Below are 24550 nucleotides of genomic sequence, written 5' to 3' on the forward strand. Positions count from 1 at the left end.
AAATAAACCAGTTGACTGGGAAAATCGAAAATCCTCCTCCTCGCATTCAGTTTCCATGGAACCATACGTCATAGCTGCCACCAGAACCTGTAACCTTGGGCAGGGTCCCCGAGGAGCAACGTGGACTAGAAACTTGACTGCTTCAACGTATTTTAAGAAATTCTCCACTTTCATTGGCTTTGAAGCTTATTTTAAAGCGAGGTTAACTTTATATTTACGTATTGTGAACTGAAGATAAACCTTTCAAGCTCCAGGCCTCCCCTGCACACCTTCAGTGAGAACAGCTTCTAGAGATGATCTGAATCAACAGCGAGCCAGTCTCAGACCACTGTGTTCTTGGAGAGAGCTATTTCACAAGAAATGCTTTTCTCTGATCATAGCAACACTTTGAAGACTTCAAACATCGACAGAAAAACACGTCTTTCTGAAATGCCAATGTTTCTGAAGTAACCACCCCTCAAACCCTTTAGTCACTTCAAATGGTTTCAAGTGCATACTGTGTTATCCCGTGCTGAAATGAGAGATAGTGAGAAATTAAAAAAATAATATCCCAGGATAAAAGTCTTCAACACAATTCAAATGTCAGGCAGTAGAGAGACTATCATTATCATATATATCCGTATGTGTGATTTCGTTGATTTTTTAATGCCACTCTACTTGAGCATGGCATTTGTTTTTAAACAATGTAAAAGAGGGATCCCACTCCTCAGGGACAGGTCCTCATCTTCTGAAGGCAGCAGCGCTGAATATTCACTGTTCTCTGAACCTGAGTTGCACTCCAATTGATCTAAGTTAAGACATTTATTCCAACCTTCACTGACTCATGAGCCAACCAGGCTATTCACTCACAGTTCAGCTTTTAAGCTGCTTTCTTTATGAGTGCATTTAAAAGGCTAATGTCCAGGGTTTGAGGTTTGGCACTAATTATTTTCAGGAGTTCCCACAATCCTATGTACATCCTCCAACTGACTTATTGGGACTTACATATCATTGGTTATCATTTAATTGGAGTTAAAATAGAAAACTAACACATAAAAGTTGGTGTTCTCATTTTATTTTCTTTTATCATCAGACTATGGTGATATGTGAATTCGAATAATATAATTCCTTATGGTAGCAATCAAATAAAAAGGCCGAAAGCAAACTGTACTTAAACAGTCTATACACGTATGTACCTAGAGTGAGATTGTATATAGCTATCCACCTTTCAGGTACTGCATGCAGCCTTGCTGTTTTTGTTTGTTTCATTTTCTTCTACCCCATCTGTCAAATCATCGCTTCCCCTTTCGTACTAACCTCTCACCCATTAACCAACCCTCATTCCATCATTTACTCTTTAATCTGATCTTTTTCTTTTTTGAGGAAGAGCTCAGAGCCCGTCCTTTCCCCGGAACATTGATGGAAACTGTGTTCTCACTCCAACCCCCAGCCTGGTCTTAGCCACATGATCCTCACTTTAGGATCGTGACTGATAAGCCACACATACTGAAACTTACTCAAAAATTGCACATTTACAGAGTATATAACTACAGGGATGTGCTCTCTACCATGAAAGACACTCAGGAAATATATACAAAATTTCCCACAAGTGCCTAAAAATAGCGCATTGTAAGAAAGGAAATAGGGTGTCTCGGAGGAGAAAGTCCTAGAATTGCATTGTCCAACAGTGGCCACCCACCCCATGTGGCTACTGAGCATTTGAAATGCCGCTAGTCTAAGCTGAGATCTGCTGAAGTGCAGAATACACTCTGAAAGTCAATGTGAAAAAATAATGCAAAAAATCGTATCAGTGATTTTTTATATTGATTACACGTTAAAATGATACTTTGGATAAACTGTGTTAAAATAGACTACTTGAATTAATTTCACCTTTTATTTTGACTTTCTTTACTGTGGCTACTAGACATTTTAATCTAGTAGTTGGCTCATATCACGTTTCCATTGGACAGGGCTGGCCTAGTGCCAGCTGTCAGAAACGACATTCTGGTGCTAGAGTGCTGGTTGAAATTACAGCTGGAGATAAATGCCGGTAGATAAAAAAACAGTGGTTCCCAAAGTGTGCTTCCTGGAATAAGTTCCTGCCCAGACCTGCTGAGCCAGCAAATCTGGAGACAGGCTCAGCAACCTCCAGGAGACTGTTTGAGAATCACGGATACAGGCAACAATTTACAACAATCGTTCCAAAGCACTTGAACTCATTTTCAAACATGACCACGCAGTGGCCCTGCAACAACTTGGTTTTAGGGTTAACAGCCCCTCAAATCCCATGAGGAACACAAGAACAAGAAAGGCCTGCTGAGGAGTCCTGGGCGTAATCAGACCTCCTCGGCCATCCAGGGCCAGGTGTGCTCCCAGGCCCCACAGGCCAGGCACACACCCTGCCTTCACTCGGGCTGTAGGAAGCTAGGAAGAGTCCCACTTCTCAATCCACAGGAGATAGGGAATGGGGCAGGATGAAAAGGAGGTAAGATGAAAAGAAACACAATTGAAAATGGTTTTCCAAGTTCTAACAGACATAGATCCACACAGTGAAAAACAATGAACATAATCCATAATCTTTTGTTTCATTGATGTTATTTGATGTTGAAAGGGACAGGAAATAAGAAAGACAGACTTGAGATGGTAGGTAAGTTAAGAAATAGAAGTAGATTAGTCGGGGGGGATGCAGAAAAAGGGGGGGGAAGCAGGAAGAGAGTAAAACTTAATGATCAATCCATGTCTGTGCATGTGTGTGTGCTTAAGTGTGCGCACATACTTGTACATATGCCATTATATCAAAATACCACATTTTTATCGCTTCTCGGCCTTTTGGCTAAGATCAAGTGCAAAATACCACATTTTATCAATTCTGAGTATTGTTCACATTTTAATGTGTCTTACAATTTCTGGTGTTGGATCCAATGACATTAGTATGTCCATGGCAGCTCATTTCCAAACGTAATAATAGAGCTGAAAAAATTTTTTTACTTTGGCTTCCTAACGCTTAGAACACTGTTTAGCTTAAAGTCATTTAATGGTGACTGATCATTAAAAAAAAAATTACACTCATTCAAATCCATCCAATTGTGCGTGTTTTCCTTAACGTATAGTATGCTAACCAAGCATAATGTGAAAACGTCAACTAAGCAGGCACTTCCAGTTCCATAGTCTAGAATTCCTGGTTCTCAGGAAGATGGGAATGTTCCACGATGGGTGGAACTGTCAGATGGGTGGAACTGTCAGATGGGTGGAACTGTCAGATGGGTGGAACTGTCAGATGGGTGGAACTGTCAGCCGTGCACTTCAGCAGAAAACTCCTCCAACTCCTCCTTGCGTCCAGCTGCTGTGCACTTCACAGGAAAGCGTTATGACTTGGAGCTTGTCTCTTTAATGTGGCTGGTGCAGGCATTATTATCCTGTGGCAGATGACGTATTCGAGAGAGCAATTGTTTCCACACTAATACCAACAGCTTAATCACATATGTTAACCCTATGATGTAAAATGAAACATTTTTTCCTCAATACAAGTTTCATATTTCTCAATATCACCAGCTATTCGCCATTCCTTTTATCTTATATATCAATTCTCATTCGCTCGATCTTTATCTCTTTTTCTGCTCTTAAGTGCAATAATATGAGACCTCAATTTTTCTTGGTTCAGATTCTCCTTTTTACTGTTTTCTCTAGACTATTTCTATGTTAGCTCTGCTTTCTCTGAAACTGTATGAGCAGCAACAGTGAGACACTTAAGAACAGAATGATTTATATTCTCTTAAGATTATAACTTTTTTCTAAATCACTATAAATTGCATTTTAATATACATGCCTCTGTGTGTGTGCGCGCGCACGCACATGTTCACATTTTAGCATTGCTGCCCTCTGAACAGATGCTATCAGGAGCTTTGTGCTAACTGCACCTAAATATTATTCTCTTGAAAAGCTACAGCTAACTGAAAAGTCATCTATTTTCCTACTTTCTTTTTTTTTAATCTTCACTCAAGGAGTGAGGATATGTTTTCCATTGATTCTAGAGATAGAAGGAAGAGGAGAGTGGGAGAGGGAGCAAGAGAGAGAAACATCAATGTGACAGAGACACGTCAATTGGTTGCCTCCCACAAGCACCCGAGGGTGGGGATCAGACCTGCAACCCAGGTACATGCCCTTGCCCAGGAATCGAACCGAGACCCACCAGTGCACAGGCCAATGCTCTACCCACCAGGGCAAAAGTCATCTATTTTCCAGAGCAGGTGAGATTATTGGCTTAGCCTCCTCTTTATCGAGGAACATGACTTAGTGAGCAATAGTTAGGTTGTCACTGGCCTTACTTAGAGGGACGATACAAAGCAAGGTTTTCTTTGAAGCCAGTGAGAGCCAAAGGCACAATGTAGTATCTCTGGAGTTTAGCATAACACACTGGTCAATGTGAGAGTAAAACATTATATCTCACGTGTACAGAATATCAGGTAACATTCAGAATACAGCTCAACATTTACATTCCCAACACCAGACTAGCAAGGAAATCCTTAATGGAATTCTAAGTGAAATTAAGAATTTTCTTTCTTGTGGCTCAGAAGGTTAATCCTTAGTTTTAAAAAAAAAAATAGAAATTTATTGTTATAGAGAAAAACTTTATTTTCACTAAAATTTTTTAGCACTTTTAAAGAAAATTACCCCTAAACAAAAACTGTAATGCTAAATACACATGACTGTAGACCAGCCGTGGGCAAACTATGGCCCGCGGGCCGTTTGAAATGAATAAAACTAAAAAAAAAAAAAAAAGACCGTACCCTTTTATGTAATGATGTTTACTTTGAATTTATATTAGTTCACACAAACACTCCATCCATGCTTTTGTTCCGGCCCTCCGGTCCAGTTTAAGAACCCATTGTGGCCCTCGAGTCAAAAAGTTTGCCCACCCCTGCTGTAGACCCTAAGCTTCTTCGATCTCATCCCCAAGTCTGAGATCTCTCCCTGGGGATAAATCCAATTAAACTTTTCAGTCTTTAACTTAATGTGTGCTCAGAATCTGATACTCTTCATCTCTCTACTCCCTTCTTCTTGAACTTCACAACTCCCCTGGCTTCCAGACATCACATCAACCTCCTGACTTTCAAAATTCTCAAACCTTCCCTGGGGGCAACTCATCCAAGGTGTGCCCCTTAGGACTGCCAGTCTCAGTTCTCTGCACCACTTCTTTTCTCTCCTCTTCTACACTATGGCTTCAACCACCACCTATATATTATACCCCCTTCTTGGATATCTCAAACGTATCTCAAACTCTAAATATTTACAACCATAAACTCAATTACAACCATAAACTCAATAAATGTGAACTTATAAAGTGGCAGGGAATAGAATAAAATATTATTAAAGAAAACTTGGTTTATGTAGAGCAAGCATGTCAAACTCAAAGGCTAACACGGGCCAAATAAAAACGAGGCATGTGGCCCGCGGGCCGCGAGTTTGACATGCATGCTGCAGAGTATTGCTCAAGCCTTTTGAGGTTCATCATGAAGGAAAAATATAGCCTTCTAGAACAGGGATCCCATCGACCCCTGGAGGATAGGAGACATGTAAAGTACCTCTTTTATAATAATATCAAAGTCCCTGTTTAAAAACATTACAGTTATGTTACCTCATGCTCCACCAGGTAATTTCCCTGTGTGTTAGCATCTATAGCACCTATTCAGAGCCCACAGTGGGGGAGGGAGGTGACCAAAAGTGGGGTTACGGAACAATCCAGAACTTCCCAGGGTATTCTTTCTAAAAACCTCATCCTTCTTTATACATATTCTTCCTGTGCTAGCATAAGAAGAGCTATTTCAAAGCCCACGTGTGACTTACAGAAATAACCAGCATTCTCGCTATACTCCCAAGGCCTTTCTCCTCTCCATGCTTGAGAAAACCCCCATAAAGGAATAACTAGACTAATCAAAAGTTTGACTATTTCAGTGACTTCTATTTACTCCATAAAAACTGACTTTTAAAATACAGATCATAAGGGATGGCTGGGTTTTGTTCATCCTTGACCTTTCAATTGCTTTCACAAGTTCGAGACATTTAACTTTCATCTGCAAAGAAGTGACTGATCTAAAGAGAGTTAAAACATAAAACCGACATTTCCCTTTTACAGAAACAAAATGTAACCTTTAACTCAGAACTTCACTCTAAAAGACTTAAGGTACCGCACTCACCTGTAGCTGGGATATAGTTAAAGGGTATCGGAATAATATCCAGGTGACACCTTCACTGCAAGGTGGAATAGTGAGCGAGCCTTCATACACCCAATAATCACGCAGCAGAGGATCTGTGCAACCACGTGGACATGTCACACAAAGGCAAGTTAATTAATCATAATTGTGAGACTCCCACAATAATTTTCAAAATTACAAATTGTCCAAATAACACTTCTCAGACTGATGTCATTTTTAAACTAGAACCTCACATGTATTCTTAACTAATCATCATAAAGAAAATAATTGATGGGAAACACGATGAGTCCTCTATTATTTATAGTGATTTCTATCCAAATATGCTATATAAACTTGATATATAAACTTAATACATATACACTTGATGTGTACATATATGTAAAATTTAGTCACTTTAGCAAAAGTGTACCCATAGTTGTTGTTTTTTTTTTTACTTTATTGGAGGACTTAGCTAATTACATCTAATATTTATTCAAAGCTTGCTACATGGGAGGAACTATTCAACATTAACTCATTTAACCCTTACAACAAACCAATGCGATAGTTCCTATTATTAGCTCCATGTGTCAGATGGGGAAACTGAATCACGAAGGGTTACATAATTTGTCCAAAGTCATTGGGCTAATAACTGGCAGAGCCAGGATTCCAACCAAAGCATCCTGGCTTCAAAGCCAGTGTTTTCAACCATTCTGCTCTAGCTACTTCTATCTGTATTGCTTTTTTAACAACAAATTTTTAAAAGCATATTATGATAGGATAAAATAAACTATTCTTATTCTGATGAAAACCTTTAGCTCTGCATTAGAGAAATTCATGATTGAATATGATGGGTAAATGTTTGGTTTGTTGTAGAGCAATTAAATGTAAAGTTAGAAGATACGATGCATCGACCTATTTGGTTACATTTGAAACACCAAGAAATTTCACATAATTTGGGTAGAGATTTGTAAAGACCAAAATTTTGTACAAAATAGCCTTTAACTACAAATTATATTCTGAGTATTTTATACATAATCCCTACCTATTAGGGCAGACCTAAATAATCAGAATTAACAACTAAGTATCATTGCAAAGAGGTTACCTTATAAAATTAGATGTAAAGTTTATTTCACTCTATAGATTAATAAAAACTTCACTGATCAATTCCAGAAGTATACCAAGGTTACGTTATTATGCTGGTGCTTACATAGAGGTAGCAATTTTTACAAAAAAGAAACCCTTCATGATTAATGAAACTAGTGGTAAAGTATTTATTTCAAAAGGTTTACTCCCATGTTTAGGTAAGGGGTACCTACCACAGAGAATATATATACTGTAAAAAACCTTTATTAACTAGTAATACATAGTTATATATTCTGAGGAAAGCAATAAATGCATAGCCATAGTTAAAATTCATCTTTATACAATCCATCCATGTACACTTACCTGGTAATAAAGTGTTAGGATTAAAGCAGGGTATTATTTTAGACTTCCCCTAAAAAATAAAAAATATATATATATCCCATGTTAACATAAAATTTCTTAATTTTACAATAGAGTTATTAGCACTAAAGAATCCCAGTTGACATCTTTTCTAAAGGACATCATTGGACCCCATAGATTTGTGTCTCCTTCTATCTTCTCATTGGAACAACAGTGACTGGTCCAACAAGACACTGCTGCTGAGTCTATGCTATTTCCTTTTCTACCACAGTTCAGTTTTCCCTGTAATTCCTGGTGTGAAATGTACAATTGCCTATCTAGTGACTGTCTGTCCTCTGTCACCTACTTTTCCTGCTCCTATCACATCCATACCAGAGACTTGAGCCTTGGAGTAAAATGCCTGAACCCTGGCTCAGGTAATTATTTTGACTTGACTTTCCTCCTGGTACTTTGAACTTGGCATCACAACCTGCCTCCCAAATTCTCATTTTGTCCCATTTGGACTTGGTATTTCAGCTCTCAGATCTCCTCCTCCAGAGAGGGAGATCTGTCGCTCACATGAAAACATTCTCTTTCAATCCATTTTTATCAAAGCTAAATTTCATTTTCAAAGGAAATAATTGTGCCCAGCTGGAGTGGCTCAGTGGTTGAGTGTCAACCTATGAACCAAGAGTTCAAGGTTTGATTGCCGGTCAAGACACATATGCCCAGGTTGCGGGCTCCATCCCCAGTGAGGGGTGAGCAGGAGGCAGCCAATCAATGATTCTCTCTCATCACTGATATTTCTCTCTTCTCTCCCTCTCCCTTACTCTCTGAAATCAATAAAAATATATTTAAGGGGGAAAAGAAAAGTATTTGTGCCCTTATTCAATAATCATATTAATAGCCAGTATTGTAAATAGTGCTATTTAAATTGCTCAGGCCTTTGAGGCAGACAGACATGTCACAGCAGTTGGATATCTCTTATAAGATTACTTTGTGCATGCAGACATAACAGAGAAAGTTAATGCCTAACCTCTACATCTCCTCTTCCTTACTTTCAGAGACTCTTTGACTCACTAAAGCAGCGGTTCTCAACCTGTGGGTCGAGACCCCTTTGGGGGTCGAATGACCCTTTCACAGGGGTCGCCTAAGACCATCGGAAAACACATATATAATTGCATATTGTTTTTGTGATTAATCACTATGCTTTATGTTCAATTTGTAACAATGAAAATACATTCTGCATATCAGATATTTACATTACGATTGATAACAGTAGCAAAATTACAGTCATGAAGTAGCAACGAAAATAATTTTATGGTTGGGGGTCACCACAACATGAGGAACTGTATTAAAGGGTCGCGGCATTTGGAAGGTTGAGAACAACTGTATTAAAGAATCCAGCTTGCCCGACCGGTGTGGCTCAGTGGTTGAGCATCAACTGGTGAACCAAGAGGGCACATGCCCAGGTTGTGGGCTCGATCCCCAGTGGGGGGCATGCAAGAGGCAGCCAATTGATGTTTCTCTCTCATCAATGTTTCTATCTCTCTATCCCTCTTCCTTCCTCTCTCTAAAAAATCAATAAAAATATATTTATTTTTTTCAAAAAGAAGCCAGCTTACTTGCCTCCCACCATCCTCCTGACTTATGTCATATTAGCTGAAGAAATAAAGGAAAATTTCTCCACCAAATTTCTTCAGACAAATGTCAGTCAAAAATATGTCCTCACACCCTTTTTCCCAGCTTCTTTGACTACTCGGTGCTTTCCCTTGGTGCCTGAATTCGTTCTGAGCCGCTCAGATCTCTGTGAGAGGCTGTCTGGTTCAAGATGCAATGGGCTTGTGCTAGTGTAGAGCTAATCAGACTTCATTCCCAGATGGATTTCAGAATTGGCTTTGGGTCGCCTCCAAGGCCACTGAATTCTATTGACTTAATGGAAGCATAAAGGTACTGTTTACAACAGAACTTGGCTTCCCAGCAATGCTAGGCTGAGTCACTGCAGGGTCAAATCAATCTTCATCACCTTCTGTGAAATACATTATCCTTTTGCTTATGTGTACTTGTCTTTATTTTTCTTTTCTTTTTTTTACCTAAGTACTGTGAGGTTAGGTTGCCAAAGTTTTTGTTCATTTTGTTTACACAACTTTCCTATAACCAATTGGCGGAAAGTGTTCACCCAGCAGGCCTGGGTTGCTCAAATCTTCACATTTCAAAAAATGGCCTGTCTTCAACACTGGCCCTTGTCAATATAATATTGTATGACAACTGTAATGGAAAAGTAAAACAACAACACATTTTTTTCAAAAAATATTTTTTAAAGAAATAGCTGTTAAAAAAAAAAAAAAAAGACTGGCCCTTGGCTGACCATTTCTGAGCCCCTGGAATATTCTGCCTTAAAGAGTGTTGTGTGTGCCAGAGACCTTGGCCCATGGTGTACCAGTTTGACCAGATAAGTTGAACCTAATATGTGATTTATGAGGAATCTCTAGTTCAGCAGAGGATCGGGGTGGAAGGGCTGGGGTCAGAGTGGCTGAGGTCAGTCACACAGACATGCAGACCCTAGACACCAAGGTCAAGTAAGGTTCCCTGGTTGGCAATAAATACCTCAAACGTGTTATGCCACATCACTGCTGGGAGAATAGGGGTGTCCCCATGCCACTCCACCTGAAAACTGTGCCTGGTTTCTCCTGACTTATGCCCATGAGCCTTTCACTGCACTGGGTTTTCATCTGTTTCCTTCCGCTGCCATAGACCACAACCATGAGAATAACAGCTTTTCTGTGAGTCCTTTTAGTGAATCCTCCAGCCTGAGGGTGGCCTTTGGGGACCGACCTCTTAGACAACCAGGATTTTTAATTTCTTTAAAACAGTGACTTACCTTATACTGAATATCCTGGAGGATTTCGGTCACAGCCTTTAGGCCTACATGTTCTTTTCCTATCTGAAATATATAAAGCATATGCCATTAACCACAAAAGTATTAAATACTTAGCTTTTGCTCAAAATAACTAATTATAGTAGCGAGGATCAAGTCCACCTGAATTTCCTTCTTAGGGACTAAATCAATGACCTTTTCATGAATAACCGGGGAAACATTCACTGAAGGTAACTGAAGCTGTAACAGAAGCTATAGAACAATCAAATATTAGATATGTTCTTGGACGTTTCCAAGAACCCATCTAAATTCATCATGCTGTGTACAAGGCTGCAAATATGTCAAATCATCTAACACAGCAATACAAAAGTTTCAAGGATACTTCTGAATCAAAATTCTTCATCACATGCCCAAACCCTTCCATTTTTACATCTGACATGTCTAGATTATTGTTATAAAGATTTTATCAGCCCTAGCTGGTTTGGCTCAGTGGCTAGAGCGTCGGCTTGCGGACTGAAGAGTCCCGGGTTCGATTCCGGTCAAGGGCACATGCCTGGGTTGTGTGCTGGATCTCCAGTGGGGGGCCGTGCAGGAGGCAGCCAGTCAGTGATTCTCTCTCATCATTGATGTTTCCATCTCTCTCTCCCTCTCTCTTCCTTTCTGAAATCAATAAAAACATTTAAAAAAAAAGATTTTATCAATGTTGAAAATTTTCATTAACTCAGAAAAGTGGGTATGTGCTTTTATAGGCTAAAGTCACCGACATCAGGACATTTCTTGATTACAACTGCACATAATTTCTATAATCACCTTTGTATTCTCAAATAATAATATGCTGTTCATGACTTTCTATGTTAAAACATTATATATCGTGACATCTTTCTCTTGTATACAATGCTCCAAGGAACTTGAGACTTTAAAAAAAAAATCTTACATTAAGTATTCTTGACTTTACATTTAAAAATTGTAAGTGCAATCTGATTTCCACTTTTCAACCAAGTTTCACTGGTCCAGGATAATGGAGCACGGTGATAGAGGAGAGGATCTATAACCTCAGATAATCATTGCTATTGTTTGCTTTTTCTCTTCCACATAAGTTTCTAGGGAATGACCTCTAAGGCGCTAGAATAGCATCAGAATGTTTGTATTCTCTGTTTCTCTCTATGTGAATCAATTGTGAAACATGCTAGTGGAAAGGCATCAAGGAGGAAAGAAAAGAGAGAAGAAATCTGCACAATCTAAGATATGCCAATCAGTTAACAATAATCAAGACTTTACTTTCCAAGTGTTTGCCATTCCTGAGGTAGGCTCTAAAAACAGAAAATAAATTCTCTGGTGAAAAAAATACCTGAGGCAACTGAGTTCCTGAGTGCAAAAGCCGACGTGGGCCCTTCTTTGTTTTATTGGTTTAACTGTGGTGTAGCATTTGGAGGCCTGTGCCTAGAGCTGTTTTCATTTCCTGCATCTCCGTTACATGGTAACTTCGAAGAGTCCGCATGTGAATGTTGTAAGGCCACATAAAGTAGTGGTTCAGGAGCAAGGTCATGTGGGTTGGATGCCTGAGTTCTGACTCTGACTCACTTTTCAGCCTTGAGCAAGTTTACTTAACCTCTATGCCTCATCTATACAGTGCGGAGGATAAAAGCGATGAGGTTGAAGATAAGACTAAACCAAACAGATACCTTAGAACAGGGCATAGTGCAATGTAAGTCAATTAATATCACCCATATTGTTCTTACTCAGAAAGCCATACAGTATCAAGTAAGTTCTTACATACAGCAGCACTCAATAACTATCACTGGCCCCTTCTGTCTATAGAGGTTCTTCACTTTGTGGGCAAAGCTTTGTATCTAGCCACAAACTCGAGCTACTATTCCATCTCTTCCCTTCCCTTCTCTGCCAGATTTTTGTCTGCAGAGGTTACAAGCACCAAAAAGCAAGTATAGATGACACTCTGCACACCCCAACCCCTAAAATCTACAGTAACCGAGGTGACAGCACACCTGGTGCCAAGAGTCCACCAGGAGCTAGGAGACCAATTCACTTCTTACCTCTCACCTTTGCCATCTTTCACCGCCACCCAAAATGCAAGCCCTCTGGTCACTTTCCTCTCCTAGAATTTCAGCTCTTCATTGCCTTGTATTTTTCCACCTCCCCTCATTTCCCACTATGCCAGCGGTTCTCAACCTGTGGGTCGCGACCCCTTTGGCGGTCGAACAACCCTTTCATAGGGGTCGCCTAAGACCATCCTGCATATCAGATATTTACATGACGATTCATAACAGTAGCAACATGACAGTTATGAAGTAGCAACGAAAATAATTTTATGGTTGGGTCACAACATGAGGAACTGTATTTAAAGGGCCAGAAGGTTGAGAACTACTGCACTATGCCTTCTGAGACAGGTAACTCCGCATCTTTGACAAGCTCTTCTACCACCTCCTGGTCTATGTGGACGCCCTCGGGTCCACACAAGGTCACAGCTCTCCCAGGCTTTGACTGGACACTGTGCAGCTCCTCACATGAGACTGAAGCTGTGGTCAGTGCCCTGCTGCTACCGTCAGACCCATATGCATAGGCTGTCCTCTGCGTGGACCATCCGCCACTGTCGCTATCATGTTCTTCTTGTCATTTACTGACACACTGGTCACTCCCTGCAGTCATCACCCCCTGCCATCACTCTGGAGGACTTCATCATCCATGTGAGTGACCCGTCCCCTCCTGGCATGTCTCTTGACCCTCAGCCCCATCCTACCTCTGCAAACCACCCTGGGAACACACCCTGGATTTGTTTTCACTCTGAAAACTTCTCACCTGTCCAGTTCTCCCCTCTTGCCTCTCTTCCCGTTAATGGAGCACAAGGAGCCAACTTTCAGGAGACTCTTGGCTTGGTCTCCTTCCCTTCCTGCCCATACTGACTGACATCTCTGCAAACACTCTCCATTACCTAATCCTTTTGTCCTCCTGAATCATCTGCTATGTAACGGATCAGTGGAACAATTTGCTAGAATCCTCTGCTCCTCTACCTGGATTGAGAACCATCCACAGAACACTGTCCTGTACAATCTGAGATAACCAGGCTCATGTGGGTCTCCCACACCAACTGTCAAGTCTATTATCATTCTTCTTTGGGCTATTCCAAAACCCAATTCCAAATCCCCATTTCCTTTGCTCTATAAATAATTTTGCTTTCCTTTCTCAGAGATAATAAAGGTCATCAGGCATGAACTTCCCTAATTTCCTTCCTTTTCCACCTACAAATTCATCCCCTTTCTACCCACCTCTTCCTTTGGGCCTCTATTTTGAATAAAGGGTGGTTACCCAAGGTTAACCCATACACATATGCCATATGCTCTCCATCCCATGCCCTCCTGCCCCCTCCAGGACTTTCCTATGTCCATTATCCCCTTTCTTGCCGGTATTTTTAAACCTTACACCCTCACTACCTCTTTTTGCTCAGAATAAAAACACAGGCAAATCTCAAAAATGAAACAAACAGGCCTTCACTGTACATCCCCAAGTTATTATCCCTTTTGTCTTTCTTTTCTTGAGTCAAACTCCTTGAAAGGGACATCTATACTCACTGCCCTGAGTCCCCTCCCCCCATTTCCTCACCCAAGTGTGACACCCTGGGTGCACTACAGTCCGTCTCCTCTCTGCTCCGACTGACAATCCTTATCAGTCCTTCTTTCCTTCATGAAATTTTGCTTTCAAGTTTGTGTACTTTTACTTTCTCCTGAAAGGCACTGTCACAGAGATAACCAGAATTTTTCCTCAGAGCAAACGTATGGAAAGTTAGAACAAGTGTGCATGCTCTCAGACTTCCCCTTGCCTCCAATATGGAGCGTGTTCCTGGAAATACTCATGCTGGTTTCAAAAGTCTTGGCTTTCCACCCAATGCTCTAACTGTCCCTTCCCTTCCATATATGACCACTTGGTCATTGGTATTGCTATTTTTTTTTAAAAGAATGAGACACTGAAACAACAGAGTGGAAGAATGGTTTCTGGTGCCAATTGGTGACAGTAAATCGCTGTGTGACTATAAACACTGACTTGACCTCTCTGGCCCTTCATTTCTCTTCTGTAAGTTAGAGGAGGGAGAAGGCTATTTCCTTCACCTCTATGTCTTTTTTCACATCAAGTACATAATAAGACAAAGTTAACAAGATTCATCTTAGGAATTAGATTCATTTGGGGGGTGTATTTTTTGTTTTGTTTTTATAACTTCATTTTTATATTTTTATTTTTGACACAACTACACAGGTCTCTACCCCCACACCCCACTTTGCCCACTGCCTCTGCCCCTCCTTCCCTCTGGCCATCATTCACCTTCGATTAAATTTTTACCTCTGAAAGCATATGGTCCACTTTTGTACATTTCACTCAATTTATATAATATACTTTGTCCACCACAGAGATCAAATCCCAACTTTATATTAACTATATCTATCAAGGTCTTTGCCCGTCTTATTTTATCCATGTTTTCTATAAGGCACTTCCAATCATCTTGGAGTGAAAATTATTAACAGCAAAGAACAAAAGAAATCCACTACAGGATTGCATTATTGATTTTTCTGAGATTTTGCAGTAAGCCAGAGTCCACAAATATTTTCAAATTCTTTTTCCTCTGCTTTCAGAACACATTTTTAAAATCATTTCTCCAAAGTCCCTCCATGGCACTCTGAAAAAAATATCTAACAAGTAAATGAACCAGTTTCTACTAATGAATATGACTGCTCTCTCATGACCCACAGAGACCAAGTTCCCTACTTTTAAATTGTCAGTGTTCTCTGTATATGTGTTTAATGTCACCACTACTAAAATTTAAGGGAAACCAACAAACACTCTGGGTTCCAGTTCAAGATGGCAGTATAGAGAAACCCTGAGTTCATCTCCTCCCACAAACAAAAACATCTACAAAAGACCCCAAACAGCAATCTTGAGAAAGGAGAACAAAGCTAGAGATATCATGCTTCCTAATTTCAAAGTATACTACAAAGCTAAAATAATCAAAACAGGATGGTACTCATACCAAAACAGACACATAGAACATTGTAGCGAGCCCAGAAATAAGCCTACATATATGGTCAATTAATCTACGACAAAGAAAGCAAGGATATACAATGGAAAAAAGACAGTCTCTTCAATTGACAGTGTTGGGAAAATTGGACAGCTACATGCAAAAGAATGAGACAGAGCCACTTTGTTATACTGTACACAAAAATGAACTAAAAATGGATTAAAGGCTTAACACTCCGGTGTGGGGTGAATTTCCCGCCAAAATATAAGATGGCTCTGTCTTTTGGTTTTGTTCCATCCACCAAAAGGGTGGATTACAAACAAATATTTGGTAATACGCAGTTACAATCGGCCCGAGTTTACACGTTTCCCGCACTCCACCCCAAATCTATATGAACCGAGTTAAAGACGGCTCCCGCGGAGTACGCGCAATTCACGCGAGCCGACTTAACTCGTTTCCCGCACTCCAAGTGTTAAAAGTAAGACATGAAACCATACAACTCCTAGAAGAAACATAGTCAATAGACTCTTTGACATCAGTCATAGCAATATTTTTTTGGATCTGTCACCTCAGACAAGAGCAACAAAAGCAAAAATAAATGGGACTATATCAAACTAAAAACTTTTTGCACAGTGAAGGAAACCATCAACAAAACAAAAAGTCAACCTATTGAATGGGAGGAGATATTTGCAAATATATCCAATAAGGGGTTAGTGTCTAAAGTATACAAAGAATGTATATAACTCAATATAAAAAAAACAATATGATTTAAAAATGGGGAGATTATCTAAATGGGCATTTTTCCAAAGATGACATACAGATGACCAACAGGCAAATGAAAAGATACTCAACATCACTAATCATCAGAAAAATACAAATCAAAACAACCACAAGATACCACCTCACACCTGTCAGAATGGCTATTATCTAAAAGATAATAAATAACAAGTATTCACAAGAATGTGGACAAAAAGGAACCCTTGTGCACTGTTGGTGGCGTTGTAAATTAGTGCAGCCACTACAGAAAATAGTATGGAAGCTCCTCAAAACGTTAAAAATAGAACGACCATATGATCTAGCAAAACCACTTCTGGGTATATATCCAAAAAGAAATGAGAACACTAATTAGAAAAGATATGCAACCCTAATTTTACTGCAGTATTGTTTACAATGGCCAAGATATGGATGCCAACTAAGTGACTATTGATAGACGAATGGATAAAAAAGATGTAATATATATTATTAAACACACACACAGGAATATTACTCAGCCATAAAAAAGGATGAAATCTTGCCCGGCTGGCATGGCTCAGTGGTTGAGCATCAACCTATGAACCAGGAGGTTGCAGTTCAATTCCCAGTCAGGGCACATGCCTGGGTTGCGGGCTCAAATCCCCAGTGTGGGGCATGCAGGAGGCAGCCCATCAATGATTCTTTCTCATCATTGATATCTCTCTCTCTCTCTCTCTCTCTCTCTCTCTCTCTCTTCTCTCCCTTCATCTCTGAAATTAACAAAAATATATTTTTAAGAAAAGAAATCTTGCCATTGGCAACAACATGGATAGACCTAGAGGGTATTGGGCTGAATAAAATACGTCAGACAGAGAAAGACAAATACTGTATCATTTCACTTATATGTAAATTCTAAAACAAACAAATAAAACAGAAACAGGCTCAGATATAGAGAACAAACCGACGGTTTTCTGGGGGCCGAGGGGTGGAGGTATGGGCAAAAAAGGTTGAAGGGGATTAAGAGGTACGCTCTTCCGGTTATAAAATAAATAAGAAGGGTACAGGATACAGCATGGGGATACAGTCAATATTATTGTAAACATTTTGTGTGGTGACAGATGGTTATTAGAGACTCATCATGGTGATCATTTCGTAAGTATATACGTATATAACTTGCAAAATGAATTGGAAACAAGCATTTGAACAATTCAACAATCATAGGAGACCATTTACCTGAACAAACAAAGCGATGATGGCGATTCCATGCGGCTTCCCCACAGCCTCGTCAATACTGCCAAACAGGGTGGAGTTCCAGTGGATCAGATGCAACTGGGTGAGCAAGAACAGACAGGTGACCTCGTTACTTAATGTACCCCCCATAGAGAAAAACAAAGACAGATCAACTTTCCGTAACTATGTGTATATGGTATCATAAGCAACAAGAGTATCACCAAGAGACACTAATAGATTACTGCCTTAACACAACAATTCCCCTGTAGGAATTTCTTCCTTCTTACTTCTGAGCAGAAGCAATGCTTAGTGGCTTGCTGCCTCTCCAGTTGTGCTTTAGTCCTCATCAGGACCACATCGAAGGAGACCGGCAAACTTCCCACTGATTTGGTTGCCTTTCTTTAAATGTCATACCCTCTGGATCTCAATGGAACAAACACTAGAACTCAAAGGATTAGTACCTGCAGTATTTCCATCAAGAATAAGGCAAAGCCTGTCTCAAATTCTGGTAAATTATTTCAACCTTCTAAGCCAGGGGTGGGGAACGTCCGGCCCAAGGGCCGCATAAGGCCCATGAAATCATTTGGTCTGGCCCTGCCAAGGCATTAGGGGTGATTTCATTAAACGTATGACAAAATGTAGCAGGCTAATTTTTAAGCTGATAATTTTGTATGGCCCGTGAATAATGTTATAAATATCCAAATGGCCCTTGGCAGAATAAAGGTACCCCACCCTAAGCATATCCAGAGATAGGATCCTATAAAAAAAATACTGCATCTTTTTAAAGCCATGGTGAAATAAAAAATGCTGATGTGGCGCTCTAAAGAAGGCCATTTCCGGCACTGGAGATAAAGTTTAATCTGTGAGGGAATGACAAACAATGCTCAAGAGGACTCCCTCACTCCTGGTCTCATAAAGCTTTGTCGCTTTCAAGTTTATCTAGAATATGCACTTGTTCCTACAGCCTGATAAAACACTTGCAAGAAGCCAAATTCAATTCCCTGGCTAAAATTAAATGGCCACTGAGGTTAGGTTCTTAGTATAATAGTATCTAGGTAAGCCTCTACCTAGAATACTATCTTCGTCACTCTAGCTTTTAATCATAATTACTTACCACCTTAAAATACTGCCTCACTTAAAAATTAGTTCTAATCCAAAAATACATAGCTACAATTCAATCACCATGTCATTTTAGCATCCGTATTAAAATATTATGGAAAATTATCATGAGGATTGCCACAAATTTGGTGGGTTTTTTCCTGCTAAATTTGTCCAAGCTTCTGAAATTATAAAGCTGACCACCAGAGGGAGGTAATGAAGTCTTCTGCCCATATGTAATAGAAACGGTAGCCTAGGAAAAGACTACTAGTATACCCAAGATAAGGGTAGGTCAGGCTCTGAAAAATCCACAAGGACTATGACTGCCCAATAAATTTAACTGTCAAGGCACTGCCTTTAAGAAAACAATGTTTTATAACCTTTCCGTTAATAATGAAAGACTGACCAATTTTAATCTTTCCTTTTCTGGCTGCAACAATAGCATAGCCAGTGGTACAGATAAGTGTACAGAGGTGTAGATAAGAACTGACTGCCTTAGTTAAATCAACAAAGAAGGCCCAAGGTTGAAATCTAATTTTATTCGACAAATTACAAAGTTCAAATCAACATTTTTCTTACTTCTCATAGCCACATTATGGGGTATATTTTCTGATACAAAACAAATAAAACAAAAAAGAATGGTCTCTTTTTTTCTCTTTTTTGTCACCCCTCACAATCCAGCAGCATCATCACTCACACCAACTCTTCAAAATCTGGTGCACATGTTTTTTGTGTTTAAAAATGTAAGGGTACCCACTCCATAAGTGTGTGCTGCACATGGTGACTTCATTTCCAAGAGTGTAGTACAGCCCTGGTGGGGTGGCACAGGTGGTTGGAGCATTGTCCCATACACCAAAAGGTTGCGGGTTTAATCCCCAGACAGGGTGCATACAGAAGGCAACTGATCAATGTTTCTCTCTCTGTATCCTCTCTCTCCCTCCCTCCACCCCCTTTGTCTCTCTCTCAAAATCAATAAAAACATAACCTTGGATAGGATTTTTTTTTTAAGAGTATAATACAGAAGAGTAACTTTACAGTGGAGAAATCTGACAAATACTACCTGAGCCAGGTGATCAAGGTCAACATCAACAGTTATCAGTCATGTTGCTAGTACCGATGGTTAATTCAATTACCAAGCAAATTTCTGACACATTCTGGAAACGAGCTGTAACCTACTATGTATTTAATTATATGTAGTAGTAACTCAGATGCGCAATCCACAAACATAATAACACTCTACAGTTTCTTGTCTCTCAGCGTTAGCTCACGCTGGGCTCCCCGAGCTCTTCCTCACTCCACCTGTCTGCTAGGGCTGCCATGACAAAGTACCACAGACTGGGTGGTGCAAACAACAAATATTTGTTTTCTCACAGTTCTGGGGGCTGGAGTCCAAGATCAAGGTGTCAGCAGGTCTGGTTTCTTCTGAGGCATCTCTCCTTGTTTGTACATGGCTGCCTTTTCCTTGTGTCCTCATATCGTCTTTTCTCTGGGCATATCTATGTCCAAATTTCCTCTTTTTTATAAGGACACCAGTCATACTGGATTAGGGCCCATCCTAACAACCTCATTTTAACCTAATTACCTCCACAAAGATCCTGTCTCTAAATATGGTCACCTTCTGATGTACTAAGAGTTAAGACTTCAACATATGAATCAGGGGGGAGCACAATTCAGCCCAAACACCATTTATCTCACCTTTTCCTCACCTTAATGAAGCTTTTCAGATCTCAAAAGCTTGAATTGTTTATATCAATTTCTGCACTCCTAAAGTCCCTTCTTCCTATCATCTTGTATTTTGCCTTATGTTAGTGTTGCTCTGTTCCATAAAGCAAAGCCATGTAGATACAGAAAAATGATCAGTGTATTTGAATAACTAGAGTAGCTTGTGGGTAACTAAAGGGTACGTAAGGCTGGCAGTGACAGGAAAGATGAGGCTAGAAAGCTAGAGGGGTTCAGATTGCACAGAGCCTTAAATTTTATCATGACTGTGTTTTGGGAATCACCAAAGTAATATTGCAGTGAATATTATCATTACTTATGCTGTTTAGACCCAAACAAACTCCCCATACCAATGTCTTTCCTTCAAAGGTCCTTCTGGCAGTGTGGGGGTGAACTGGAAGTGTGACACCTGGGAGGCTACCACAAAAGTTCCAGCTGAAAATCATGATAGGGTTGTGGGATGGTTCATTTTATGTGCCAACGTGGCTAGTCTACAGTGCCCAGCTGTTTGGTCAAACATCCGTCTCAGTGGTTCTCAACCTTCTGGCCCTTTAAATACAGTTCCTCATGTTGTGACCCCAACCATAAAATTATTTTTGTTGTTACTTCATAACTGTAATGTTGCTATTGTTATGAATCGTAATGTAAATATCTGATATGCAGGATGGTCTTAGGCAACCCCTGTGAAAGGGTCGTTCCGCCAAAGGGGTCGCAACCCACAGGTTGAGAACCGCTGGTCTAGATGTTGCTATGACGGCATTTTTTTTAGATATAACCTTTAAATCAATGAACTTTGAGTAAAGCAGATTACCTTCCATAACGTGGTTGAGGTCCCCCAAAGGAGAAGCAATTCTACCTCCAGATAATAATATAAAAATTCCACCTCAGCTTCCAGTCTATGGCCTACCCTGAAGTTTTCAGATTTGCCAGTTTCCATAATCACATGAGCCAGTTCCTTAAAATAAATCTTAATTCATCATCTCTCAATAATAGATAAATAGATAGACAGACACAGACATAGATATAGACAGACATACATAGACGTAGACATAGACCTGTTTAGATATATATCTGTTTCTCTGGAGAACCCTGACTAATACAGGTTGTGCAAACAAATTTTAAAAGTATAAAGATGAATGGAGATTTTAATCTGAACAAGACTAGTAGCAACAGGAATAAAGACATGGCTCTAACAATTAAAATTACAATATTTGGAATTTATTCTCCTAACAGTAAACACGGTTCTTTTGGGGAAGGGAAATGGGAACACAACAATCCACTGATGATCAGAAGGAACATATTAGAACTTTTACTGATGTTTATTTTTATCCAAAGCCTTTTGTATTTCAAGTTTCCTATGCTTCATAAAGTAGATTTGATAGATAGGTAGATATATAAAGAGAGATAAATGATAGATAGAAAGAAAATACTATTAGTTCATGAATGTAATTTATTTAAAAATATAGACATACTAGAGGCCCAGTGAGAATGGAGAGCAGCTTACCAATTTGTAGGAAGAATCAAGTATATAAAGGCCCCTTAGCATTTCTAAGGAGTATAAGGGTTAAATAGAGCTATTACTACCTCTGCTGCCTAGACTCCCACGGCCCCACTCTGCTCAGTCACTTCGCTCCTTTAGGGTCCATTGGCCTGGAGATGACCCCAGGAAGGACTCAGCCTCACTAAGACCTTCTGGAACCTTGTAAACACACAGCACAGCAGGTGGCACAGGGGCTGCTTCTTGCAGTTTGAACCCAAATCCAACTATGGTACCGACAACAGTAGTTGGGGGGAAAAAGAAAAAAGGGAACAAGATTTCTTCCTCAACGGACACAATGGGCGGTTCTCCACTGTCCCTTCACTGATTCTCTCTCAAAAGACCAAAGACTTTGGGCTCCCTCCCACTCAGCTCTGTCAGAGTAGGGAAAGGTGGTTCTCTCCAACAATTAAAGCTGAGTCTCTCCTCACTTCTATTCTCCCCCGCACCTGCCATTCCCCAACCACAGAGGTCTCAATGGTTGTGGGTGGATGTGGCCTCAGGTGTGCTAATAACGTATGTACCACAAAGAAATAAAAAGGCAAAGGTACATTATTACTCTGCCAGCATCATGACCACCATGCCTTCCCATTAAAAAATCTGACCACGGGATGACAACCCTAAAACATCCTTTTATGTGTTTAGAGAAAATCTTTGACGGAGCTTTTCCCACAGGGCTCACAAATTTAAGCTGCCTGCAATCGATTACCCTGCTACGCCATTAGTACCTGTGAAATGTTCATCTTAATGTACTTAACTCACAGCAATAAATTTGTCCAAAGTTATGAAACTGTGACAAGCCGTAGCCTTATAATCATTTCTTTGTCACTGAGAAAAATAAGTTTGAAGATTTCATGGCAGCCTAACAGAAAGCTATCTGCAAGATAAATGAGGTTTATTATTAACATAAATAACGCGACAGCATTCAAGTACCAAAGAATAAATCATGAGCAATGGGAAAAGCAGTAAAAACTGCAAAGGCAATTATGACTCACAAATTTCCTTCCCCAGCCCCGGGCACTCACACAAGTTCTGTGAAGCCTCCTATCTTCAAGTGCTTAGTGGACATGTCCTTTCCATGCCACCTGAAGCTGAGTATGTCTAGAACTGACATCAATGTCCTTAAAAAATAAAAGGGCACCTTCTCGGTCCCCTGTGGAGGCCGCAACCTCCCAGGCTAGAGGCCTGGGACCCCTTCCCCCTTTATCTCCAACTCGCCAAGGCCTTTCCTGGCCCCTAATTGTGTACAAAGCCCAACTAATCTCTCTTTAATGCAGGTTTCACCACATTTTCTCTGCTCAAAAATGTCTAATTTCCTTGTTTTACCCATATCAGGCTTAAATTTCTCTAACTCCTACATTTCTCTAACTATCCCCAAAGTACTCAAATCAAGTGTATCTCTTGGCCCCTCACAATAGCCCCCCATTCGGTTTATGTTCCACTCCCTTGAAATGCTGTTCCCCCCTTCTCCAAATTCCACCTCTCCTCCTAGACCTTGACAGGCATTTGATAGATAGACAGAAGATGGAGATGATGGAGAGGAGACAGAAACACAACCTGAACCAATGGATATGAAGGAAAAGTGGTAACCGAGATTTCTACCCTAAATCGCTTACCAAAAGTAAGCTGAGCTCAGTTTTAGATGAGTTGAAAGTTACATCAGAACAGTCCAGCTGGTCTCCCAGAAGGAAGAGATGCAGAACCAGAACTGCCTTGAGAAGAAGGGGCTGGCGGTACAGAATTCAGGTACAGAATGCAGATTGCCCCAGATATCTAGAGAGCCTCAGGCCACCCCTGGAGCAAGGCACAAAGGAGACTGACAGAGGGGCAAGACTGAAGCTTTGGGAGGTGGTGACATGAGGAAAAGAATATCAAACCTGCAGGAGGAAACCCTGAAAATCCCCAGGTCTTGTTAGGACAAAAGAGGAAGGCTTTCTAGAGGAAACGTTGGTCCACAGTGTCAAGGCTACAATAGCTACAAAGAAACAAAAGAAAATGAGGACAACAGGAGATTTGGGATCTACTTTTTTAGATTATTGAGAAGACAGTTGCCGTACAAGGAACAGAGGAAGAATGTAAAGGCCTCAGGATGAAATGAGTGGGGCCAGGTGGGCAGCATGAGAAAACAGACATCAAAAGGGAGCAGAAGTGAGTACTGGGTGATATCTTTTTTTTTCTTTAAATCTTTATTGTTCAAAGTATTACATATGTCCCCTTTATCCCCCCCCCCACCCCCACCCCCACCCCCGCATTGACCTCTTCTAGCCTGCCCCACCCACCACCCCAGGCCTTCACCATCCTATTGTCTGTGTCCATGGGTTATGCATCTATGCATGCAAGTTCTTTGATTAATCTCTTCCTATCCAGCCACCCTCCCCTGCCTTTCCTCTGAGATTTGACAGTCTGTTCCATGCTTCTATGTCTCTGGATCTATTTTGTTCAACAGCTTTTTTGATCATTAGATTCTACATATGAGTGAGATCATGTGATATTTATCTTTCTCTGACTTTTTTATTTCACTTAGCATAATACTCTCCAGGTCCCTCCATGCTGTTGCAAATGGTAAGAGTTCTTTCTTTTTTACAGCTGCGTAGTATTCCATTGTGTAGATGTACCACAGCTTTTTTTCCCCACTCATATGCTGATGGGCATTTGGGCTGTTTCCAAATTAGGTGATTTCTTTTTTTTAAAAATATTTTATTGATTTTTTTTAGAGAGGAAGGGAGAGGGATAGAGAGTTAGAA

The 24550-nt window shown here is 40.3% G+C and overlaps 1 protein-coding gene across 1 annotated transcript in view; it reads right to left on the reverse strand.

Annotated features, from left to right (window-relative positions):
- CA8 (carbonic anhydrase 8) overlaps positions 1–24550 on the reverse strand; it is a 69898-nt gene that overhangs the window by 11783 nt on the left and 33565 nt on the right. The window contains exons 4-7 of the mRNA XM_023750899.1: positions 17456–17551; positions 10474–10536; positions 7617–7665; positions 6174–6286 (exon numbers count right to left, since the gene is read on the reverse strand). Coding sequence (XP_023606667.1) covers positions 6174–6286; positions 7617–7665; positions 10474–10536; positions 17456–17551 — 321 coding nt within the window. The remainder of the gene's footprint in view (positions 1–6173; positions 6287–7616; positions 7666–10473; positions 10537–17455; positions 17552–24550) is intronic.

The sequence above is a fragment of the Myotis lucifugus genome, unplaced genomic scaffold, assembly GCF_000147115.1.
Source record: "Myotis lucifugus unplaced genomic scaffold, Myoluc2.0 scaffold_17, whole genome shotgun sequence".
Taxonomy (NCBI): Eukaryota; Metazoa; Chordata; class Mammalia; order Chiroptera; family Vespertilionidae; genus Myotis; species Myotis lucifugus.